The sequence below is a fragment of the Stegastes partitus genome, unplaced genomic scaffold (assembly GCF_000690725.1).
Source record: "Stegastes partitus isolate 25-593 unplaced genomic scaffold, Stegastes_partitus-1.0.2 Scaffold177, whole genome shotgun sequence".
Lineage (NCBI taxonomy): Eukaryota > Metazoa > Chordata > Actinopteri > Pomacentridae > Stegastes > Stegastes partitus.
This window is the reverse complement of record NW_007577908.1, coordinates 105,144-130,223: the sequence shown is the minus strand read 5'-3', so window position 1 is coordinate 130,223 and position 25,080 is coordinate 105,144. Positions and strand designations below refer to the sequence as shown.

General features: G+C 39.8%; 1 protein-coding gene across 2 annotated transcripts in view; it reads left to right on the top strand.

Moving 5' to 3' along the window:
• Window positions 1-690: 690 nt before the first annotated feature.
• Window positions 691-25,080, top strand: part of kdm6a (lysine (K)-specific demethylase 6A) — a 58,219-nt gene continuing 33,829 nt past the window's right edge. For both annotated transcript variants that reach the window (XM_008279949.1, XM_008279948.1), the window contains exons 1-6: window positions 691-1,170; window positions 1,309-1,372; window positions 6,423-6,531; window positions 6,825-6,874; window positions 12,355-12,413; window positions 22,189-22,309. In XM_008279949.1, coding sequence (XP_008278171.1) covers window positions 998-1,170; window positions 1,309-1,372; window positions 6,423-6,531; window positions 6,825-6,874; window positions 12,355-12,413; window positions 22,189-22,309 — 576 coding nt within the window. In that variant the 5' untranslated portion in view covers window positions 691-997. The remainder of the gene's footprint in view (window positions 1,171-1,308; window positions 1,373-6,422; window positions 6,532-6,824; window positions 6,875-12,354; window positions 12,414-22,188; window positions 22,310-25,080) is intronic.

The window sequence follows — 25,080 nt, the reverse complement described above, 5'->3', positions numbered from 1 at the left end:
ACAATATCATGCAAATTAACCTGACTAATCTAAAAAAATAAAATAAAATAAAACAAAATAAAAAATAGTCTACAAATTTACACACAGAGAACCCAACAAATCCAAGCTTACCAAAATAGACAAATGAATAAATGATAATTGATTATATCGACTTTATTCTTGATTTTATTAGTTTCTAGAGAGGGATTGTGCTTTGACTTGTTGTTATGTTGTTTGTTTGAAACTTTATACAGCTTGCCTTGGTCATGACTTTTATGCAAAGGAGAGTTTTAAATGTAAGATTATAGTTTTCTAATTGATTGTTTTGCCATTATAGTTTATTGTTCATTATTAAGGAGCTTATTTTACGGTTTCTTTCTAACAGCATTAAATCTGTCTGTCTATCTATCTATCTATCTATCTATCTATCTATCTATCAAAAATACATGTGCAACGTTGCAACAAATATCCTTGACAGACGTGACAGCTCTTTTGGCCAATAGGTTTCCTTGAAACACGGTTACGTAATCATAATATAACGTGACGAGCCAATCACGGGACAGGGTCGGGACTTGGACGCACATTTGGTGTGTGCGTGCGCGCGTTCGTCCGCGTGTCCGCAACACATCAACTGGAGACCGTCATGTGACCGCAAACGCCGGCCGCTGATTGGTCGATGCGAACGGAGGGCGTGCCGACGGTGGCGGCGTGCGTTTGCCTATGTGACACAATTACAACAACTTTGAGCCGCTGGTTGGGGAAGTTTGCGATATTATCAAATAACACTCACTCCCGAAACCCAACATCACATCAACTTCATGCACAAATTGGCACCGGAATACACGCCGTGTTTTGCCGTACAATGAGGAGTGTGGAAGGTAACTTGAGGGGATCATTTCCTTGAGGATTTGGCAAGAATTACGCTACGCCCCGTTTTAATCCTGGATAGGTGTGCGACACTGCTACTGCATTTTCGCCGGAGTTGCTCGGTCCCGTTGATCTTGCCCGTCTCTTTCCCATGAAATCGTGCGGAGTGTCGCTCGCCGCCGCTGCCTCTGCTGCTGCTGCCCGGAGTCTCGGCGTTGCTGGTAATGACGAGGAGAAAATGGCGTCGGGAAAAGCGACCGAAATCGAAGAGGACTTTCCGAAGCTAACAGCGCAAGAGAAAGAGAGCCTGGTCGGAATTGACAGGTTAGCCGATCTATTGTTTGGGCACTCTCACCCGCCGCTTTTCTGCAATTTTTATTTGTCTTCGCCCAGTTTGAAACAACAAATGCCCCCCCGAAGTAATACGGAACCGCCTGTGTGTTGTCTGTCCTCTACTTGCAGTTCACTGTTTGGATTTCATAGGCTTCAAGAAGATGGCGCCAGAACGAAGGCCTTGCTGTTAAAGGTATGCCACAGAATGGGATCACAGTCGCCTCTGTCCGTTATCTCCTCTGATGAGTGCACCTGAAATAAGTGGTACAGACCTCCCGACACCGCTCCCGCTTATATGGCGAGCCGCGACGCACACAACAAGCCTCCATATCCCCTCTTCTTTGAACCTCACTGTAATACAGCCAGCTTTCAGTTATGGATTAATGCACACACCAGATACACGCACAGCGACAGGCATACATTAAGGCGACCCTGGTGCATTTTTTGGGGCATTGTTTAATGACATTTAACATTCCTAAACCGTAGCAGACACTACGTTGTGCTACGGTGAGATTGCAGGGCGATATGAATCTCCACCCTGCTAAAATCCGTGGTGGTCGTTCGTGTCATCGGTTGTGGAGAGAGTAGGCACCTTAATAGCACTATATGCACTCTTTAAAATGCACTTTTTGTTGCATAAATATCGCTATCGACACCCAAGAGGAAGCAGGCATGTGTGAAGCAAACACAATTTAAGTTAGAATTGCTAGCTTAATTTGCTGTACAGTCAATCAGCCGTTGCAAGCCCTTGCTTGCTACCTATCTAACTTATATTTGACTTGGAAATCTACGACGAGAGCCACATAATGCATTAAATGCTAAATTTGTGGAGAGGAGAGGCATTAAGTTGACGGAAATGTTGGTGTCAGACTAAAGCCTCCGTCCCGTCCTCCTCTGTAACGGCAGCCAGAGTTTGGCTTGTGCGTCAGCTCACTCTGCTAGCATGTAGCGGCTAACCGTGCAGCGGTTTTCCCCCCTCTTCCTCACTTGCACACGCAGCCACAACAGCACCACTTACATGACATTATCGATGATAAACAAATGCACATAGTTAATTTAGGGCTGCAAAATTAATAATGGCTGCTTCACTTGGCCCAAGATGGCGGGGGTGGAAAGAAAATACCTAGCAAAGGTTTGCTAGCTAACTAGCAGCGGCTAGGCTAACCAGCATTCGCATAAAAAGGTATCACGACGGAGGCGTTCAGGGTTTATAACAAAGCTTAATGCGGAAGACGGGGGATCCCACAAAGGTATCCGTGAGGGTTTTTGGTGCACACATGTCAACCGTGTTTATGCAGCCCATGTTACTACCGCCTGTGCTTCATCTGGGTCTTCAACATGTGGCTCCTCGGGTTCTTGTTGAAGGGAGAGCTGGGAACAATGTTTTGTTAGGGTGTATTTTCAGATTAGGCCCTGCCACACACTTAGTTTTAGGCTTTTCTTTTGTTGCTGTCCTTCATGGTCTGTTGGATACCTGCACAGCCAGACAGGGCAATCTACATCAGACTATTAAACTTTAAAAGATCTAGATTGTGGGATTTCTCCTCTTGATACCATCACATGTGTAAGGCTGCATCTCTTTCACCCTCTGAACTCCAAGCAGCTTCTGGGTGTTTTTTTTTTTTTGTTCCTGTGACATTTTTTCATCCCCCCCATTACAAAATCCCGAACCTCTATGAAAACTGCACAACTTAAAAAAAAAAGACTTTCATTGATTATTTATTTGGCAAAAATCTGAAATCATGTCTAATTTTTAAGTGGCTGCAGGTGTTACCAATAATCGAAAAATTATTGACTCTACCAACTGTAGATATTTTCCTACTTATGTTTCTATCTTGTTCCAATATGTGTCTCCTACCTGCTCTGTGCATCACATTCTGCAGTTCAGCCCAGATCAACTTGAAGGTCCCAGAATGGTTGTGATGGGACTGTTGGTTGCAGCTTAGTCAGTAATAACCTTGCATTTTTAGACGAGTAACTTTCTCTACTTGTCTCCTCAATGCTTTCTGTAAACACAGCTTGCAGTTTAGCCATAAAACTCTAAAGATTAGTCTAAAAACACCAAGTTCTTGTCATGTGACTGTTGCCGCTCAGTCAGCCATGGCTTCATGGTTGGACCAAGGAGCGCAGAATTATTTATTTATTTATTTAACCAAATCTGCTTAGGGCAAACTTTATTTTTGTTTTAAATGACACATATAAAATAAATAGATTTAGGAGAAATGCCATGATTTTAAGCTTAGATTTGGTTTTGAAAATGCATGACACGGACAAGAAGGTCAGAGACTGTTGGAAAATTAAAAATCTTGTCATTCTCTCTGTTTTTACAGTTTCTTATAAATGTCGGCATTTCTGTGGGTGCAGAGGGTTAAACACTGAACAAAAATAGAAATGCAGCATGCGCATGGTCTTTTTTCTGACTTGGAGAAAAGGTTAAAAAAAAAACACGTCTTTTTTTTTTTTTTTTTTTAAACTAAGAAATGATTAAACTTGCACAAAAAGTTTGTGTTTTTTTATACAGACACTCCTTTTATTATTTTTTATAAAAAGCCACCTGACATGATGCTACAGATGACAACAGAAAGCCGAGAACATGCTGTTGGCTTGTTGGTTTGGGCTGTAGCCAGACTCTTGAATGTCCACAACTCCATCATTTCTTGAATAAGAAATAGTTGGGAAGGCTCTGGATGGACATGTCTGACAATATGATCCCGTTCCCCAAAATGTCCACCAACTTTGCAGATTCCACAAGCAGCATCGGTAACCTCATTAATTCTGTACATTGCAAATGTGTGGCCCGATGCAATGCAAGTGGTTACTGACTTGTAATTTCTGGTCTTTGACTCCACTGTCCATCTGCTTGTTATCATTTCCAATATAGTACATGTTTGGTTGTTTTATGACATCCATTCTGTTGTAGAGATGACGTATGTTGGAACAGCAGTTACTAATTATGTATGTTAGAAACAGTGCATTGACTTAATAGGCTTGTTTTTATTTTTATTTAGTGCATTATTAACAAATTCCTTTACATCCTTTCTGGACTGTGCCATTTTAAAATATGTGGCAAAGGAGAATATTTGTTTGCCATGATGCACTGTTTAGCCTGATATGGAGTAAACAAGAAAAAACAAGTCATTATGGCACTGACCTAATAAAGTTTACACAATTGGAGGATGTGTGCGTAAGAGTTTGTTTTGCTCAATCACACTGTCTTTGCTGGACCATAGTACAAATTCACAACAGGTTTTTAAATGTTACACCAAGGCACAAGTTCATAAGCTGCCGTTATTTTAGAAATAAGTACAATATAAATATATACATTAGATTTATTAGATCACACATTTTTGGGACAGTGGAGTTGGCGTTGCAGTGATGAATGATGAATATTATTCAAATGAATAAGGTCCCCATACTAGAAAATGTATGTAGGAATTTGTCTATAATCTTGTGATAATTTCAGTTTTCAAATTTCAGAAAAAAGGGCTGCGCTGTGGCTCGGTGGTTAGCACCGTCGCCTCACAGCTAGAAAGTTGTCAGTTCGCGCTCCAGTTAGGACACCCGGGATCTTTCTGCGTGGAGTTTGCATGTTCTCCTCATTCAGTGTGGGTTCTCCGACTTCCTCCCACAGTCCAAAAACATGTTGAGGTTAATTGGTGATTCTAAATTGTCCGTAGGTGTGAATGTGAGTGTGCTTGGTTGTCTGTCTCTAAGTGTAGCCCTGTGATAGACTGGTGATCTGTCCAGGGTGTCCCCTGCCTTCACCCGATGTCAGCTAGGATAGGCTCCAGCCCCCCACGACCCTAGTGAGGATTAAGCGGCGTATAGATGATGGATGGAAATTTCAGACAAAACGCTGGGTCAGAATATCAAGTGTGAAGCTAGCTAAATTCTGTAAAAGTTTTTGTCTGTTTTACAAACCCGCACAGTTAATCATATGAGGCTTTCATTGGTCGTGCACTTGCAGCTACAGTTTGTATAGCAAGAGCGTGAGAGCGATAACTCCACATTTAACTCACCTGCTCCCCATTCACACCTGAGACCTTGTAACACTAACGAGTCACGTGACACTGGGGAGGGAAAATGGCTAATTGGGCCCAATTTAGACATTTTGACTTCGGGGTGTATTCACGTTTGTTGCCAGTGGTTTAGACATTAAAGACTGTATTGAGTTATTTTGAGGGGACAGTAAATTTCCATTGTTACACAAGCTCTACACTGACTACTTTACATCGTAGCAAAGTGCCATCTCTTCACTGTTGTCCCATGAATATAAGATATAAGATATAATAAAATATTTGCAGAAATGTCTGCAACTCACTTTTGTGGCATACTGTATTTGGTGCTGCCGATCACTGTGTGCTATTTTTATGGTGCTTGTGTTAAATGCAGAATTCATTCAGTTCCTCAAAACAAATATGAGAAGCATTCTGTATTGCCTGGCATTGCCAGCCAGACTTTAGGTTCTTGAATGATCATCACCCACTGCTCCAATCACATACCTAAATTTGTGTTTTTGCAACGTCTCTGTGCAGAGACATGATCATCTTCTGATGTCATACTGACAACCTGAGTGCATCAGTCAAAGAAACATACACAAACTTGACATTGTGACTTACAAATGGAGAAAATGTCTGATTTTAAATTCACTCTTGTAATAAACATACAACTGAATTCTTTGCTTTTAGAACATCGAAAATGTTGTGTACCTTATTCAAGTGATTGCAGACCTCAACAAGATGGCCATATGTTGAAGCCACTGCTCTGTTTAGCACATAATGACCCCTTTTAACTTCTTTTTCTGCCTTTTCCAGTGACATGTTGCATGCAATTGTTTTGCTGACTTTGTTTCACCCACAAATCCTCACACAGTCACATTTGCCCATCATTTCTCTTTAGCGGCTGCAGTACGAACCACAACGGCTAATTTGTTTAGCCGTTGTTTAAATACTGACTTACAAGGTCCATATTTGGGCACACAGCTGGTACTATGCAAAGCAGCTCTGGACGGACTGTAAACGCTCTCCTCTGGTAGTATACGAGTCAGCTGTGTCAGACCGTCAACACTAGTAAAGCTAAACTGCTGCAACAAGCATTGGGAAGAAGTGTTAATCAAATTGTGCTTGTCCCATTGGTAATGTTTAACTTCATCATTTTTGTGTAATGCACGTAGGATCTACCAAACATCTAACTCAGCGTTCATCTTTTGCACCCTTTAAACTCTTCACTGCTCTTCCGTTCAGGCTGTTAGCTGCTATGAGGCCCTCGTCCTGAAAGCAGAGGGGAAAGTGGACCCTGACATTTTCTGCCAGCTCGGCCACTTCAACCTCCTGCTGGAGGACTATCCAAAAGGTGAGAGTCTCATGTGTAAAGTCCTGCCTGTTCGTTTTTCTACTTCTCAATTACTCCTAAATCTGTGGATAAGGATCAACTGATATCCAGTTTGTCCATCATTTGATGTGCACTGTGGTTATTTTATATTGCTGTAAAATGCTGACTAGGGATTAGAACATTTGTGCTTGTCATGGAATCTTTCCAGCTGGGAAATGTTATCATATCTTAAGCCACTAACTATTTCTCGTCTCCTTTTGTGTCTTTCCCTCTTTCTGCATCATGTTCTTCTATTCATCTCTCCATTTTCTCAGCATTATCTGCATACCAGAGGTACTTCAGTTTACAGTCAGACTACTGGAAGGTGAGTTTACACAACGCTACACACATGTAGCACATCTAACAAGAAAAACTTCTTTACAGGCACTGTTTGCTGGGATTTACCCAGGATGCCTTTTTGCATTAAAGTAGCTCTTGATCAGATTCCAAGTTGACGGGACCCACTTGTGCTCTTTTAATGTGCAGGTGAAAGGAAATGTTACTGCACATGAATATTGATCTTCTACCATTTTCGTTCTCTTTTATTCTGGCAATAATATTTTTGGATTACTCAGGTGTTTTGAGCAGATGTTAGAAGTTCATGATGACCTTGTGCAGTGTTCGACAGTACTAGTTCACATTTCTGAGTAGCCTAATGCTTAATTATTAATTTATTAAGTAGCCTAATATGTTTTTGGATTGCCCTTAGGGGACAAAGTTATTTGAATTCGAATTAAATTGAATTAATGATAACATGCAGTTTTCTGGATTAAATAACTTTTCTGTAGTGTAGCTCCTTTATGATCAAGTAGTGTTGAATCATCCATACATTTTTAAAGCAATAAGCATAGCAGGGGTTTAAATACCAAATAAATAAAATGAAGCATCTATTCATGATGCCACCACCGTGCAGTCTGTAAACACCAGCTTGGAGCTTGTCAACAGCTAATCACTAGCTGGATGCATGTTTTTCAGTATATGTAGGCAACAAATAAGTAGAATGAAATGCAAAGAAATAACCCACCAATGTTGGTGTAGGTTAGCTTGCAATATTTCTCTGGGGGTAGCTTTGTACGATGTGATGCAGTAAGCCAATATTAATCCTACAGTGCAGAAATTTGAAGTAACAGCAGCAAAGGAGATGGTGCAAAAATTTAGGAAGTATCTATAGAAAAGTAAAAATATACATAAGAACTAGTTCAGGTTATCCAAATTCCTCTGGATGTGGAAATAACAATGTTGCACAGATTGTTTCAGGAGTAGACGTACAGTTAGAGTAGAACTATTGTGACACAGATTTGTTTGTTAGTAAAAAAAAAAAAAAAGAAGACTGATACAGCACAGATTCTTGTATATGTACAAACAATTGTGTTCCACAGTTTTTAAATGTTCTAAATATTCATAATCCACAGGTTTGAATATGTTGGTATTGCACCAAAATGAAGCATTACTGTGTTTCAGTGTGCTGTCTACTAGGAGCAGTGGTGGTTGTAGGGTCTGACAGCAGCAGGAAGTGTAGTGAAGTGTCATTTAATGTGGAGTAACTGCTAGTTTAGCTCACTACACTTTCTAAGTAGCTCACCCAACACTGACCTTGTGAGTGTGTGGGTCCTCTGTAGAGTGATTTTGGTCTGTTTGACTCTCTACTGCCTTTGTGCACTAATACTCTTGACTAAAGTGCAAACAAGAAGAATTTTGTAGAACTAACAGTGCCAGAGAGACACTACAAGTACTGAGAGCAGTGGAACATCACAGATGCATGAGTGGCTGATGGATAATTTGGCTTGTTGGAGACTTCACTTGTGACACATTAGTAACAGGAGGCACATAAAGAATGATACTAACACATACTTGATTGGTTAACCATTAAGCAGTAAATAAGTGCCTCGAAAACCTGCTGTTTCTATTCCATATTAAGTTTAACAGTGCAGCCTATATGGTTTGCAGGGATTTTTTTGGATTGCTGGTTACAAATCTGTCAAGTTGGATTCTATGGTCTTTAATGATTCTGTTCCATGTTGAGGTGGTAACTCGTTTTAACAAATGCAGGCACAGCAAAACACATTATTTCAAGAATGTGTCATTTGATCTGCAGTTGTACAGAACAGTTGTGAGAGCTGATGGCCTTTGATGTAATGAAATCAAATGTTGCCAGCTAGAAATATTGCAACAGAATTTAATTTGCATGTAAAAAAAAAAATAATTGCACGCTTTCCTGCTCTTCCTGCAGAGTTTGACACAGCTTTAAACTGGGTTTTTGATGTCTGTGGAGAGAGAAGAGTCAGTCTGGAAATACTGTGGCTTTAAAGCTAAAGGCTGTTTTTCACAGCATTGGGTTATCAAACATGAACGTTGACAGTTGTGAGAATAATGCAGCAAAATCTGTGGTCATCAGCCCAAAATGGAAATGCAGAATTATGAGACATGTCCAGCAATGACCAGTGTAAAATTTAATATAACAATCGAACTGTAGGTTCACAATTTTAAACCAATATGAGTACAGCAGCATGCATGTTGTTGGTTTTTGATCAAGGTTCTTAAATATTTGATTGCAGTGCAACAGTTCAATAGGCATTCATTGTACAATTTGAAATGCCTCAAAACTAATATTGTGCAATCTGACACATTGTTAGGACCCATCTTGCAGTGTGACATGACATAAACTTGTTAGATTTTTGCTGCCGCCTTGTCTCGATGCACCCTTGCTCAGCATGTGGGCATTATCTTCACACATGCAACGCAAAATTTAAATGCAGTTTTAACTTGCAGCAAATTTATGAAGTGCAGTTTGACAGTCAAAAGAAAGGCAAAGTAATTCCCCCTCCTAAACTGGCAATAATGGCCGTCTGGATACCAAAGTACGATACTGAAATTTGAAACTCGATTTTGATACTGGGAAAAAACTCAATACTCGATACTGATTTTGATACCATGAAGGAAAAAAAATCACCTTTTTATTGAACATTCTTGAGGTAGAATATAACAAATACCACTCCTTTTGTCAAAATGCTTCTGTAATAGTGTAAACAAAGAATTGTAAACAGTCTTAAAGTGTGCATGAAATACTGTAAACAGAATTGTTTTGGAACACAGTTTCACACGTAAGCAGAAGAGAGAGAACTTGTTTTTTTTTTTTTTAAGGGCACACCAGACATGGTCGTTGTTGCTGATGAAATGAAGCAGGTCATGTAGGCTGGAAGGATTCTGCTTGTGGATGATTGGTCTTCTTCATCCTCAGTTTGGCACTAGAAGGAAAATAAGCAATGTGCACAAAATTACAAATCATGATGTCACTTTAAAGAAAAAACCCCTGATTGCACCAACAACTTTAGCTTATTCACCTTTTATCCTGGTTTAACTTGAACTCTGGTAGAAAATGTTCAGTGCATTTGTGGTGGAAGTCAGCTTTTACATTTAATGTGGGATGAGATAAGTTATCAGTCTATGTACTCCAATTTTCCGTTTCTCCGTGCGCTTGCTAAAAGCCTCATAGTGGTAATAATAACATTACGTTTTATGTGTACAATGGAGGAAAATACGCTAAAAGAGCCGCTGTGGACGTTAATATATATGTACTGCTACAGCAGCAAACCGCTAGCTTTACCTCAATGCTAGTGGAGATTTTAAAAAAAATTTAAATGAATAAACGTTTGTTGGTGTGACCAGATGTATGTTTAGTAGTACACTATTTATATTATTTACCAACCTGTTTTATTTCGTCTTAGATTTTGGGCTGTCTGTCTTTCAGATGTCGTGTTGCTGACTTGGTGGCTGTCGCCTTGAAGCACTGCTTATCAGTTTGCCGCCTCTCCCGACTCGTTGGTCATGTACTAGAGTATTTCCAGACTGCACTTTTGCCTTTTTTTTATTTTCAACTAAAACAAGCAGTGAACTTGCTGTTGCCATTTTAGTTAGCAAAGTTTTTCTGGTCTGGTCGGACAGCGCTGTTTCCCTCCAAGCTGCGGCTTCTTCTTCTACTGATTTCCGTCAGACTGCTGTACACAGCAGCACTCTGGCCGCGAGAGACGGAAAAGTATCGATACCACGGGAACTAAATATCGCTGCTCGATACCAGCTTTAGCATTGATTTAGTATCGAGGTATCAATATTTTTGACAACCCTACTACACGCTATAGATGCATTTCACCTTTCAGGCTAATATTTTAGGCTTGTCGTCAAATAGCTGCTCATTTATACATACAGTGCTTACAGAACAACATACTTAATTTGGAGTTGTTTTTCTGGTCTTTTGGTGACTGTAAGACCAATACACATTCTTTTTTTTTTTTTTTTACCTCCATTTTTGGTCTCTACCATCTCCTGAGGGAAATGTTTGGCTCTTTAGCTGTTAAATACCCAACTATGGTCACCAGCTCCTCTCTCATTGTGTCTGTCTGCTGCTTGGTGCAGAGAATGTAGCACAAAGACATTTTTTAGAGCTTTTTTCCACTAAACACTTATAGTTATAATAGTGGATGAAAACGATACAAGTGAAATTCAGCTCAGCTAGACAACAACCTAAAACTTGCTAAAAGAAAAAAAAAGAATCTACAAAGCAAAAGGGGATGGCAGGGTTGGACGGTACTTCTCTATACGTTCCTCACTATAAAAAACCCATACTGTCGGTTTCAGCCTATAACTGCTCTTCTCACCTCCCTGACTGACACATGCTATCTTTGTGGTGACCATTCACACGCTAATAAAGATCATGGTTGTTTTTTTGTTTTTTTTTTAATTCTGAAGTTCTGCTGTGACACATGTTTATAATGGGAGTAACACTAAACACATACAGGGTTTGTATGCGCATTGATATGATTGTCCTGGCTGTCACATTAGAGCTGCTATATACCAGAGTTCCTGTGGTACACACTTTACAATCAGCATATGCAGCTAGTATTAACTGGTGATTGCAGCATAACCACTATGGAGGGATAAGTTAAAAGGCTGTTTTTACTCTGCCATGTTGCTTTTTGAGCTGTGATACTTTTTTTTTACTCAACTTTTTGTCCATTCATTCGAAAAAGATCCAACCACAATGAAGATTTCTTTGACGTGATGTTAATTAGTTTGGAGCCGACCCTGGGTAGTGTTTTCCTCCTGCTGCCAAAAATAATGGATTAATTCTTGAAGTCTGTTGATGGAGTGCTGTTTCCCTTTTGATATGCTCTAATTCGACCAAATTCTAATTGGTCGGACAATTAATAATACTTGCCACAGCTCAGATTGCCTTCAGTTTGTGCTCTTGGCCTGGAGCTAAATTGTCCAATCATCTGTGATCCGATGGCGTCCAGCCTGTCCTCTCCATGCGGATGAACAGGCACGTTTGGTTTGATGTTTTACTGTTTGGAATGCCCATTAAACGGAGGTGCTGAGAGTTTCATTGTGATCAGACCTGACAGCTCTGGGCTCCTCGGGATTACAGATTTCCACAGTGAAGTGATGGTGTGAAGTCCCACCCTCTGCTAGATAATAGTGTGAGGCAGCCTCAGTTGCAGCAGTGATGTGACGTATTTCGCCTGAAGTTGGAGGCCAAAGCTGGGCTTTCATTGGCCACTGCTGGACTGGTGTGGTTGACTGAATAGGGTCAAATAAGAAGGGGATGCAGAAAAAAACGGCAGTTTTATGTTGAAGTTTGAAATACACACAAGTCTAATTTTATGTGGTTGTACACAATGAAATGAAAGCACAGGGCTAGCTTTTAGCTTCTTGCTAATATGTGTACTATAAACATTTGAATAGACTGAAGGGTGTCTGTGTTGCTGTTTTCTAACCGTTTTCCAACACTTCCTTTTTTTTTTCTTCTAGAATGCTGCCTTTTTATACGGCCTTGGCATGGTTTACTTCCATTACAACGCATTTCAGTGGTAAGTGCTTCCCTGTTTTATTATATGCAAAGTTTCTGTCAGTTTTATGGGTTTTTTTGTAAACAAATGGTGGTTAAACAAAAGTCTAATTACATCTGTTAGAAGGTAAATGTTGTCAGTACACAGTTGCTTTCTCACCTTCGGTAGATAAGGACATTTATGTGATCATTTTATCTCAGGATATTAACCACAGCTTTAGCTTAGCAACTATCTTAGCATCAGCTCGCCTTGTTTTCTAACAGGCACCTTCTTTAGACTCTAGAGCTGTCATAGATTCATGTTGAGTGTGTTTATTAAACACATATTGTCATTTACATTGACATACTGTTACTTAAATTAACGATATAAAAGGTTAAGTATTTGTAAAGATAAAGATTTACCTGACTAACTTAAAAATTAGACCGTACAAAACTATACATGAGCACTCCATTTGCAACAGTGGAGAGGAAGAACCCCCTTTTAACAATAAAAGACCTTTGGCAGAACCAGGCTAAGTGAAGTGGACAGCAGTGGATAGCAGAGACAAACTCACAAGATAGCATAATAAGAAACCTGTATGCGTGAAAACCAAAGCAACAGCTAAATGGGCTGTGAGATCTTTAATGCTATTGCTAACTACACTTCTCCGAATTTAAATGACTTACATGCTGTTTTTCTATAGGAAAATTTCACATTTGTCACAATAAGAAAGCCCAGGTGTAATTATTATAAATATCGACAGCAACATTTCATTTAATTGTGACAGTCATTAGTGACAGTGAGTCAGCAAGACTTTTGTTAATGTTATGTCCAAATTTCTGACATTCATGCTGCGCTTTCTCGTTGGTATGGATGCTGTTATTTTGTGTTTCCTCCTGCTTGTTTGTATTTTTGTGGTTGTCTACAATGGGATGCAGGTGTTGATTTGCACAGAAGCTCTGACATTTAGTGCATGAGAGGGAGACAGACAAATTTCATGTGGGAGCAGTCATCTTGTTTTATGTGGGCAGATCTTAGAGTAACCGCTGCACTTACCACTCAAATGTCCTCGGATGAACCCTGCTGCCGGAGCTGTAGGAATAGAAGATAGTCTTTCCAATATGTCAGGCTGCTGCAGCTGCACTGATATTATCTGTCTTTGCCTGCTACCTGTGGACCCAGTCACTTTATTGCTTTCATAATCGACCACAACACAACATTACTTTGATATTTTTCTTAATTTGAAGCTATAAAACCATGCTGTTCATTTTTACATGCCTATGACTGGATGACCTGGATTTCTGCTTTTAAGCTGTAAAGAAAGACCCTGCTGATGTGTTCATAGGACTAAAGCTCTACCAGCGGCCAGAATTTCATAATGTCACCAACTCTGACCTGCTGTTTGTGGGGATGATCTAAAAAATGAAAAGATTTGTTCCAATAACATCCTGTATTTTAACATTGGGTGTCCTGGGACCATTACCCAGGAGTGAGTCAGTTTCTCAAGAGGATTGTGCAGCTGAATGTTTGCTTTTAATTATGCGATTTACATTTTTTTTAAAAAAATGTATTTTGTTTAGTTTTGCAGCAACAGCGCACAATTAAAAGTAATTGCACCAGAGTTGGCCAGCAGCTAATTTACATGTTTTGTTGCTGGATAGATTGACCACAAAACCCACAGAACAACAGTTATACAACACACAACAACACAGTCCTTCCGTGTCCATCCGTGTGGGATAATAAACAGAATCAGTAGGATAAATATAGTAAATACAAGGAAATAATTGGTGGTAACACTTTTGCTTTCTTTGTAGAGAGCTTTAGGGTAATTGTAAACACTGTAAAATTTTCTGAGTGTAATGTTTGTGGTACTGAATTTAATTTTCTTTTACCAAGAAAGCAGTTTGACCAAAGGCTTTCCTTCTGACCTGCAGTACCCAGTCACCTCTGGGAGATGCTCTAATCCTACTGCCACTGAGTAACTTTAACTTAGAAGCCAGTGTGGGACTACAGTGTGTGCAGTGAGGCCCATCTCTCTGTTTCTCAGACAGGCTTCATAATCGTCTTCAGCCCTTTATTAGTACAAAAGATTTATATGATTGTGACATGCTTGTCATAACTGAGGTGTTGTTGCTCGCACAGCATCAGAGGATATTTTCATAAAGTTGCGTGTTTTACTTTCCCAACTAAGCTATATTCAAACTAATACGAAACAGTCTCTGTCCAGACAGGCGTTTTAGCACAATTTCAGTAATGATCTTATTTCGCAGGAGCAGGTGTAAATGTGATGCAGGGTTTGGTTACTTAGTTGCCGGAAATGTCATTGAGGACGGACAGCAATAGAGAAAAGTACGTCCACAGATGTTCTTTACTGCACACAGATGCCAACATAGTCAACCAGGTAAACAGCGACTGTAATTGATTATCTGTTTTCAGTTAATCACATGACAGGAGCGTGACAAATCCAGGAACGCCATGTAATGACATTTGAAACCAGTCAAGTGAACATGGGTTTGAGTGTCATTGCTTCTACAAGTCTCAGTTTGTGCCCATCAAGATGACCCCATGCTTTTTAGACTAAAACGGGGTCAGGAGCTTTTCCCAAAGTCTCTGTTTTAGAGGCTCTAAAACGACTAGTGTTGGGAGTAAACGTAGCAGAAGTTATGTGTTTGAACATAAAAACGCATTTATGTGGCTGTAGCCTGCAGGGAAACTGGGTGCTTTCTGACGCTGTTGGTCTTTGCAGAGGTCGCAGGGCTGCAGAGTCAGGCCTCATTCACGGTGAATGGCAGCCATGGCTGTGCCAGCTTTTCAAATGAGGGTGTGTGAGCGGCCTGCAAGGCCGGTGGGAATGTGTTAGTGGGGGAAGGGAGGATGTCATGACCGGCCCTCGAGGATGGATTACGTCAACTTGAGCCCGAGGCCCAAAGGAATGCTGAGCTGTCAAATGGTGAATGTTACTTCACAGGGCTAAACCCAGACAGACACTGACCCAGCTTTTCTTGCCCGCCCGTGCAGGTTTGTGATGGTTAAAAAAAAAGAAAGAAAGCAAATAATTGTTTGCTTCCTAGTCACTGCAGAATTTATTCCACAACAAGAAAACATCAGGTTATAAATATGATTCTGTGCCACAAAATCTCAAATGATTACCAAACAGCATCCACATGATGAGTTAAAAATGATTAAAATGGAACTGCTCGCAAATTGGGACAGTTAGGCTTGAAGTATTTTTTTCAAGGAATCAGTAAAGTAATATGTTGCTTTAAATGCAATTTAAGAAGGAAAAAAGTTCACATTGATATGATGTCATGAAAGTGGGACACTTCACACGGTGTTCGGACATTAAAACAGTTAAACTTAAAAAAATGTAAAAACTCTTTTTCAAACTTAATTTTAAATTATTTTGTAAAGATATGGAATTATGTAATGTAATAAGATTCAATTCTATACTCCTTGTGTCATTCTGAAAACACAAGTTTTGTTAATGTCCCATTTTACCAGTTGTGTACTGTTAAAATAGGCTACTGCTCTTAGTTATTTTGATGTAAACATTTTTTTAAGGATTACAAAATACACATATTCTTAAAAGAAATCAGTTGAATATACTTGGATCAAATATAAATTCTCTTCAATGTGTTGACAGATTGCTTGACTAAACTAGGACTTTCCGATTATCGGCATCTGTATTTTTGTTGACGTTCATCGATACTTCAGGTCGGATGCAGCCTCCTCTCTCTGCCTGTTGTCACTCTGTGATCTCAGACATGTCTCTTAAGCAGTGACTGCAAAAACTAAACGAGAAACACAAACCAGGAAGTTAGCTCCTCTCACATACCCCTTTTCCACCAAGAAGAACCAGTTGCTACTTTGTTGCTGGTGCTCGTGCCAATGCTTAGGTGGTTCAAATCTCGAACCTCCTAAGAAGCTGTTTGCGTTTCCATTGGCAAGGAGCCACGCCATATGTCATTGTATATGTAGCCATTTACAGAACAACGCTCGTGCCATACAGAAGTCCACACAGGACTCCACTTTTTTTTTTTTAATGGTGCGACCAACTGTCTCATGTGTCCACGCTTCTCACCTTGTCACAGGCAAAACATATGACTTGCTGAACATTTTCTTATCGATAGACACTACAATTTACGATGTTCCCTGAACGCCCCACATAGCTGCTGTTGGTGGCCTCGGTGCTCAGACAGTTGTGTGACCAAAAATGACTTTAGGAAGAGTAAACTAGGGCATTCTAATGTCAGATTTGTCCAAGATGAGTCCAAGTCTTTTCTATGAGCGGAATAAACAGTGCATGCAGGTGTGCTCCGTTTTTCACGAAAAGACTGAAGTTATAAAAGTGCTGTTTTCCACCGTGTGTCCTGGGATTCATTCCAATACATCTGCGATCAGACCAGGGACGTCCTGGTGAAAACGACACAAATACCGCTTGTGTGTCTCATTCCGTGTTTCCATCTGTCTCGGTGGTCCCAGTAGCCCCTCCCCCAGCCCCTGACATACTGTATTCTTAGCTCTGGCCCAGCAGAGAGTTGGTGCTTGCTAAGCACCAGTTCTGAGAGGCTGGAGCTGGTGCTTAGGTGGTAGAAACACAAAGAATGGGTGCTAAGTCAGGCTCTGGCTCCGAACTAGCACTGGAACCAGCTTGGTGGAAAAGGGACAGTGGCTAAGGCTATGCTAACGGCTAGCGGCTAAGTAGAAGGCAGCCACAGATTAACCTGAAACAGAGTCTGGAAAAAAATAATCAATAATGCTTTATGATATGGGCCTTAGTGAGCAATGAAAGTGATGGAACAGTGTAATAGTAATAAAAAGGAAGAACAGCAGACGTAACTGCAGGAGACAAACTGATGAATCTCAGTCGATCCCACATGGAACCACATCCAACAGAGAAGATAATTTAATCACTCCTGTTTCTATTTTACATATTTGGTTATCGTCACCCTTGTCATCTAGAGAGCCCTCAGTAGAGGGACGTAGTTTCCCAATGTATGCATGTTTACCTGATTCTGTGTTTTATTGTGCGCTTACTTGAGGATGAACTTGCCTCGATTTTGTCTTAAAATGATACATAATGTTACAAGAGCTTAGTCTATCATGTAACACCAATATTTTGCATGAAGGGGAAGCGTTTTGCTGTAATTTACGTCTACGGCTAAGAACCTAAGATGTATGACCTTGACATTTCATCCAAGGTCAAACTTCATATCACCAGTATGGGTTCCTATCTGATTGTAATAAAAAAAAACTATGTGTTTATCTTACACCTTTTCCAAGTTATAACGGTTTTAACAGTTGTGATAATTTAAGTTGCCCAATTAGACCTTTATGACCTTGACCTTTGTCTGAAGGTCATATGTTACATCACTAGTTTTTAGGCCTTGAATGTCTTCCTAAGTTAGTATCCTAAACTTATGTCTTTTTGTACATTTTCAGTCATACAGAGCTCTTTTGGGAAATGTGAGTTTTGACCTCTGTAGCATCACCAATGCATGTACTGACCCCAAAATCCAGTCACTCTGAGAAGGGACCATACCGAGGTCATATATGAAGTTTCAGGTTGAAACTCCTCTCCTGTAAAACGCTAGACTGTTAACAGACAAAAAAAAACAACAACAACAAAAAAATGATGCACACACACGGGCAAGATTAGTCTATGGTTGCCTATTGATGGGCAACTATAATAATGAATGACTAGTTATGAATGACCAGTTCCTGCTTCCACATGCTGCTAAGACATTACATTTATTGCATAGTGGTTCCAAATATCAGTTATTGGCCTTTCTTGTTTGCCAATAATCGCCACAGACCCTAGAAAAAACTAAAGAAAAAAAACCTCAAAACAAAACATATTGGTCGGTCTCTAGCGGAGAGACGAGTTCATCCTCTGGCTGCCTTTTTGCTGTGTGTTACAGAAGAGCTTCAGTCCGGATTGAGGGAGGAGAGGGTGAAGGCAGAACAGTGAGGGGAGGGAGAGAGGGAGGGACCAGATAAACCAGTGGGAGGGTGATGGGGGAGGGGGGAGCTGGGGGCAATGAGTTCAGCTGTGTGCGCGTGCGTGCGATGCACACAGTCAGCAGCGAGCTCTGCCGCTTCATGCAGGAGAAGGCTTCATGCTGACATGCAGTTGCCATTGTTGTCATAGCTACACAGTGAGTGGCTTCAATTGGAAACTTGTTTGTTTTTTTACTTTAATATGCTTTTGTCTCTGCGGACTGTTTCAGTATTGTGAGGGAGGGAAAATAATCGACTAACATGACAGCACCTCCGCTCTTTCATTCATGTGAAGATAAACTCTGAAGACACAACTAACAAATGACACAATAAAGCTTCACCAACGAGCTACTATTCTTCACAAGCTGTGAAATATTTTGGGGACTTGATCCTTCAGGCAATATAACTCACCTCCACATTCATTTAGCTGTACGACAGCTAATGAGTGTCAATCCGGTAATGCTTGGCTGTTGTCGGGTGAATGTGCTCTCTACTTCCTGTTGGCTGTGTTGTTTATGATCAGCAAGACAGTTTTATTTAGAAAGAAATGTAACTGTCTGATTTTTGACGTTCAATAATACTTACGTTTTGTTTTTTTTCCCAGCAAAATAAATAATAACAAAACGGTGGAGAGTCAGTTTCATCATCAGCTGCAGTTTAATGTTTTGTCACATCACAGCCGTCCTCAGGTTGATTCCTGAACTTGTAGTTTTACTTTTTAAGAAAACAGAAATAAACTAGGCTGTTGGTTATTTGGACACTTTGATCAGCTGCTGTCGGTTTAATTTTTAGTCTGTCATTGCATTATTTTGCATTTTTACATCACTTGGTGACTGAACTGGTCTCGCATGAATGCTGTGGGTCCTGTGGTGCTCTCCAGCAGTGTGGTGGTTTATGTGAATACAACTGTGAGGAACATTAATGGAAAGGTGACGCCTGTGGGAAAGGGTCTTGAATGACAAAATGCCATCACTTTAACATGTTGTTGAACACAGCAGTGTTCCATGTCTCATGTCTGAAAGGGATTTTACTAGAGTCAGTTGGCGTCTCGAGTGTTGGTATGCGGTTGGTATTTTGGGACATTAAATGTTCCATTTAAAATGTGAAGTACATCACAACATAAAGCTTATCGTCTTGTGACTGTAGGTCAGCGAAAAGTGCAGAGTCAGTCATGAATCTGTCAAGGGGATAGTTCAGTTTCTTTCATGTCAAGTTGTATGAGGTGCTTTATCTACAGTCTGTGCATTACACATGGTAGATGGTGGATTGCACACCTCTGAGTTTGGAGAAGCAGAGTAATTAACTGCAGCAAAATTTATTTTAGCCACCTAAACAGAGGTCCACCCACTGCATGCTATATTTACAATATTTTCGCTGCTTTACCTTACGGTGAGACAGCCCTTTCTTTTGACGCTACATTTTGTCTACCGTCTTGTGTTCCTACATGTAAACGTATCGTGCTCAATATCACGCTGCAGATAAGTTGTGCTGATTTGAGCTCCAGCAGTATGGGTGCACTGACAGAATGGTTGTACAGAAAATGTAGTGCCAAAGGAAAGAACTGTCTGAGAGCAAGGTAAAGCAGTGACAGTAATCTAAATATAGCTTGTACTTTATTTTTTAAAGTGGAAGTCTGTGTAGGTTACTAAAATAGTTTTGGTGTCCTCTAGAGGGATTTTAGCTGGCACCAAAGGAAAATCACCACTGCCAAAATGATAAGAAAATCCAACAAAAACTAATTTTCTAATCAGTTTTGTTAATTGAGGTTTAATTTTTGTTTATGAAATGGACAGAAATACCCAGTAAATGCATACATTTTTATCCAATATGGTGACACAGACTCATTGCCTATGTCGTCACCCCAAAGGTCTGTCCTGAGCCTGTAAAAAGCTTCAGTACATAGTTTAGTTTCGCTGCCAGCTGTCCTCTCTGCTTCTCCAAATTGGGCTTGTGCGAACTGCCATCGACTTTAGGTCAAACTCTGACTGCAGATAAACACCTCATACAACCCCACTTCAAAGAACCAGAAGCATCCCTTTAATCAAACATACCATCTCAGATCATATTTCATTACATCACTCTATCAATGCACCCGTCTGATACACCAGAATATGAGGAGCAGGTATCAACCATGGTGTTGCTGATCCACATTAAATATAATGTCTTCGTCAGTGCCATTATGAAATGTTGTTATTCTGCTATCAGTTACAGTTCAGATCCATTTATTCAGTCACAGCTGCCTCAGTTTTTGGCACTGCAACAAATAACTGTGCTGATATGACCTCACATGAACTTCTGCAGGGTCAGAGGTGTTCATATGATCAGTTTGGGATAAAGAGAACACTGTTATTGGAGCCCTGTTTGGTATCATTATAGGAAAGATGCCTTTTATGGGAAAAGAAAAGTATGTAGAAACCATAATAGCAGTACTGATTCTTTAGCTCTGGGCCCATAGTTGTCTAGACAGTAGACTAGACTGGCATCTGGGTTTGCAGACACCAGTGTACATCAGTATCTGTAGCACTGGAAAAAACAAAAACAAACCTGAACTACGACATGTGCAGGGAAATCACTGTCTTAATCCTAAAGGCTGCATTGTACTTTAAATAAATGAATTTTTCTTTTTTTTTCTATTCAGTCATGTTCCATGTGAGCTCATAATTTGCTGATGAATTATACTTGAGCAGACACTTATATCTATGATTACCTGAGCACATCACAAGCCTTATTGCTGTCATTTTGCATTTCATAGACTACATGCAAATCTAGGTTTTCCCTCCTGCAGCCCCGCAATTGCAGCTAACGCATATGAATGTCTTCTATAAGGCCTATGTGGTTGAGCAATGGAGTTTTTTTTATTTTATTTTGTGTTTTAGTAATGCATGTAAATACAAATACATGTGCAATAATTAAACATTTCTATATTTTTCTATAAGCTTGATTTTTATCCATCGTCCCTGGCCATAGAGTTAAAGCATTCTCAAAAAAAAATCCTCAATAATTCATGCAATTACAAAACAGAGAAAATGCAAAAACAAAGCAAAAAACAACTATCCAAGGTTTTTTTTCTACAGAGCGGTATTTTTGGCACCCTCTGGAGAGGTTTTAGACAGAACCAAAGGAAAATCACTTGTGCCAAAGTGACAAGAATTGATTTTTTTTTTGGAATGTATTTTTTTTTTTCCAACTAGTTTTCTTAATTGGGATTGGATTTACCGTAGCTCAGTAAACATTTTTACTCATGAAGTGGTCAGAATTAACAGGAAATACACAGATTTCTATCAAATAAAACAACTATGATTCATTGCTTTTACTGTACATGCACTGATCAAGCTTGCTTTCTTCACAAAGCCCTATTCTGAGTCAGGAAAAACATGCTATTTATCAACAAACACAGTTGCTAAAGGCTAATTCTGGGTCTTTTTTTTGCATCATTTCAGCCTCAGCTTATGGAAATAATTGCATTTGCACATTTTCAACATCTGGCTGGATTATATAGATGTATATTATAGATGGTTGCAAAGATAAGATTTAAATCCACTTTTTAAAACTTTGTGGTGGCACTTACACTGGTAGCTATAGTATTTAAAGTCATTCATGTCTAAAGTATCCCCATGCTATCATCAATGAAGTCTTGAGTAATACCGAGTCAGTGCTGGTGAAACTATCTGATTCCAGCTGATTAAAAGTCAGCTAATTTAGTTGCAGTAGATTGAGGAGAGAATACTATTACTGCAGCAACATGGATCATATTTCTTTTTTATTGAATATTTGTATAAATCGTGTTAAATATATCCTTTTCTGTGTTTATTTCCAGTGCAATCAAGGCATTCCAGGAGGTGCTTTACATCGACCCCAGTTTCTCAAGAGCTAAAGAGATTCATCTGAGACTGGGGCTCATGTTTAAAGTCAACACCGACTACGAGTCAAGCTTAAAGGTAAATCTGAATGGTTGGGCAAATGTGCACTTTGTTTGATATAGATGTAAAGAAATTTAATAGAGCTTTCTTTTTCTTTTTCTTTTTAAAGTTCACAAATTTACAAAAAATGCATTTCACTTGGAGCGCTATATCTTACGCCTTGTCATGGTTATATATGATTTGTAGTGTAAATTACAACGATTCTGGTGGGGCTGAATGCAGTTAGCAAATTTCAAAGGCTGCGATTCAGAATATATGTAAGGCAGCATATCTGAGCAAAGGTTTAAATTGTTGTCAGTGATTTTACAAATTCTTGCCGTCCTCCTTGTCTGACTGTCACATTTGGATGGTATTTCATGTAGTGATGCTGCTTCACTTGTTTTATATCTGTTACACAGTGAGTATTACACTAAGGCAGGACTTAAAGAATTATATCACAAATCAAACTGCAATATTTGTCAGAAAAGCTGCGATTAGCTGCAAACTTGTTGATCCATCATTTATTCTTTGCAGTGATGCATGAAGTAAGGATGATTTTCACCTTCACTAAGCTGTTAAAAGTGTGTTTGGATTGGATTGAATTTGTGTCACAGAGCTCTAAACTGCAGCCGATTTTGTGGCCGCTTTTAATTAAAGGACAAATAAGTTGTGGTGCAGCTGCAAAATAAATAGCTGTTAGGGTAAAAATAATAAAAAATATCCTGGCTGTGGTCCACCTTCATTTTAGAAATGGATTTAGCCAGAGGCAGGCTGGCAACTATGTGCAAACTATCTTGATATTGTTGTCATAGCAACATTTGCACTGGTGCATTAATACGAACAGCAAATGTTGGAGCCCTGCTGTTAACATTTGGTAACCTGGCACTCTTACTCTACTTCATGCACACATGACTGATAAGCCACAAGCTGACGGTAGAAGTCAGTGGAGACACAAAGTGCAGCTAAAACAAGAAATATGTATCTTGACGTGAGCGCTTTGCAGAGTTTCCTTGGCCGGTGGAATCATTTTCCATTCATGCCGGTGCGTATTGTAAGCCTGATGTGCAGTCACAGAAGCCGTCTCACTGCCTAAATAGACTTGACCTCCAGAGTCCTTTGATTGAACAAAGGCTGCTGGATCATCTGTCCTGTCTGTCTGCAGACTTCTGACACCTGTGAGTCTCAGATGGTAACGAAGGGCTTTCTGACTGCAACCTATGGCTCCATTGTTGTCTGAGAATCTGGGATCCCTTCAGGGTTAGACTGCTATCTGATCCAGGCTTTGTCCTGCTCCAGACATTCTGTCACACAAGTTTTTATTACGTATTATCTTAATAAGGCAGAATACTATTAAACCCCACAGAGCATTGTATAGCGGCGGGTGAATATTCGGACCGACGGGCTGGAAGTGGTCGTGACGCACAGGTAGCACTTGGCTGCTATTGCCAGTTTAGGATAACAGTCACAGTTTTCACCATTGGGGGGTGGCAGCGGGGGAAGAGGTTAGTGGTGGGCGGCGGGCGAATATTCGAATCTCTAAATTGCTGTGTGGACACCTCCACAACGACCGAATATTCCGATATTCGGGTCCAGCCCTACTGCGTTGGTTGATGCACAACATTCGCCCTCCTCCTCGGTCGGCGCCATGCTTCTCGCTTCATGTGCATTAGAACGGATGAAAACAATGACACTGCACATGCACGTTTCACTCAAATTTTATCCTAATTGTTGAACACAATGTACTTAAGTTAGAAAGAGTAACGGCGTTACATTGTTTTATTGCGTTTTTAGTAAATTCATTTTTTAGATCATTTGTTTAGTTGTTTGGTCTATAAGCTGTAATGTGAAAATAATTTTTGAAAACAATGTCTGTCAGTGTTTCCTGAAGCTCTGGAGGACATCCTCAAATGTCTCGTTTTGTCCACAACCCAAAGGTATTCAATGTAAGGTCATACAGGAATTAATAAAACAAGAAAAATATTTGCGTTTAAAAAGCTGATATTGAAGAATTCAGACTTTTTCTTTAAAGAAATTAAAAGAAAAAAAAACAATTATTTCATTAATGAAATAGTTACCAATGGATTTAATAGGTGACTGCTAATTGATTGATTGTTGCAGCTATAATTAATTTGTCAAAGGTCCTGTGATTTTGAAGCGAATGGATGCACCATCTAATCAAATCAAGTTTATTGTCATTTTACTGTACATACACAGTAGTACAGGCAAGATGAGAGAGCGTGTCTTCGGGATTTTTCAACCAGCAAGTTTTGCAGAATGCACGTCTGGGATAAGACACTAAACATTCACTGTCGCTGTCTCCTGAAGGGGCTGCTGTGTCCATGCGCGCCACCATTCACTGAACATGGCGAACTGTCTACTGTCACACTAGAGGAAAAAACCTGAACGTATTCACTTTCAAACCAAATCTAATTTATTTAATAGTTTGAAAATTAATCGAGAGGGCGTTGCAGCTGAAAGAGGTGTAAAATCGTAAAACCAGTAGGGTAACTGTGTGTGTGTGTGTGTGTGTGTGTGTGTGTGTGTCTCTCTGTGTGTGTGATATTCCTCAGTAGTTCTTGTTCTGGATCACCAGTTGATATATTTTCTGAAATCATATGAACATGTTTTTCTTATTATTTCACTATCGAATAGCCAGGTTCAAACTATTCAATGTGCTGTGAATCCTGGCTTTTTACGATGATTTATGATTCATTTTGGCTAATAAGGCTGCAGGTAGAGAGCAATCGGAGCACTGTGGAACATTTAGTTTATCTACATGAAGATATTAGGTGTGTTTTTTTGTTTTTTTT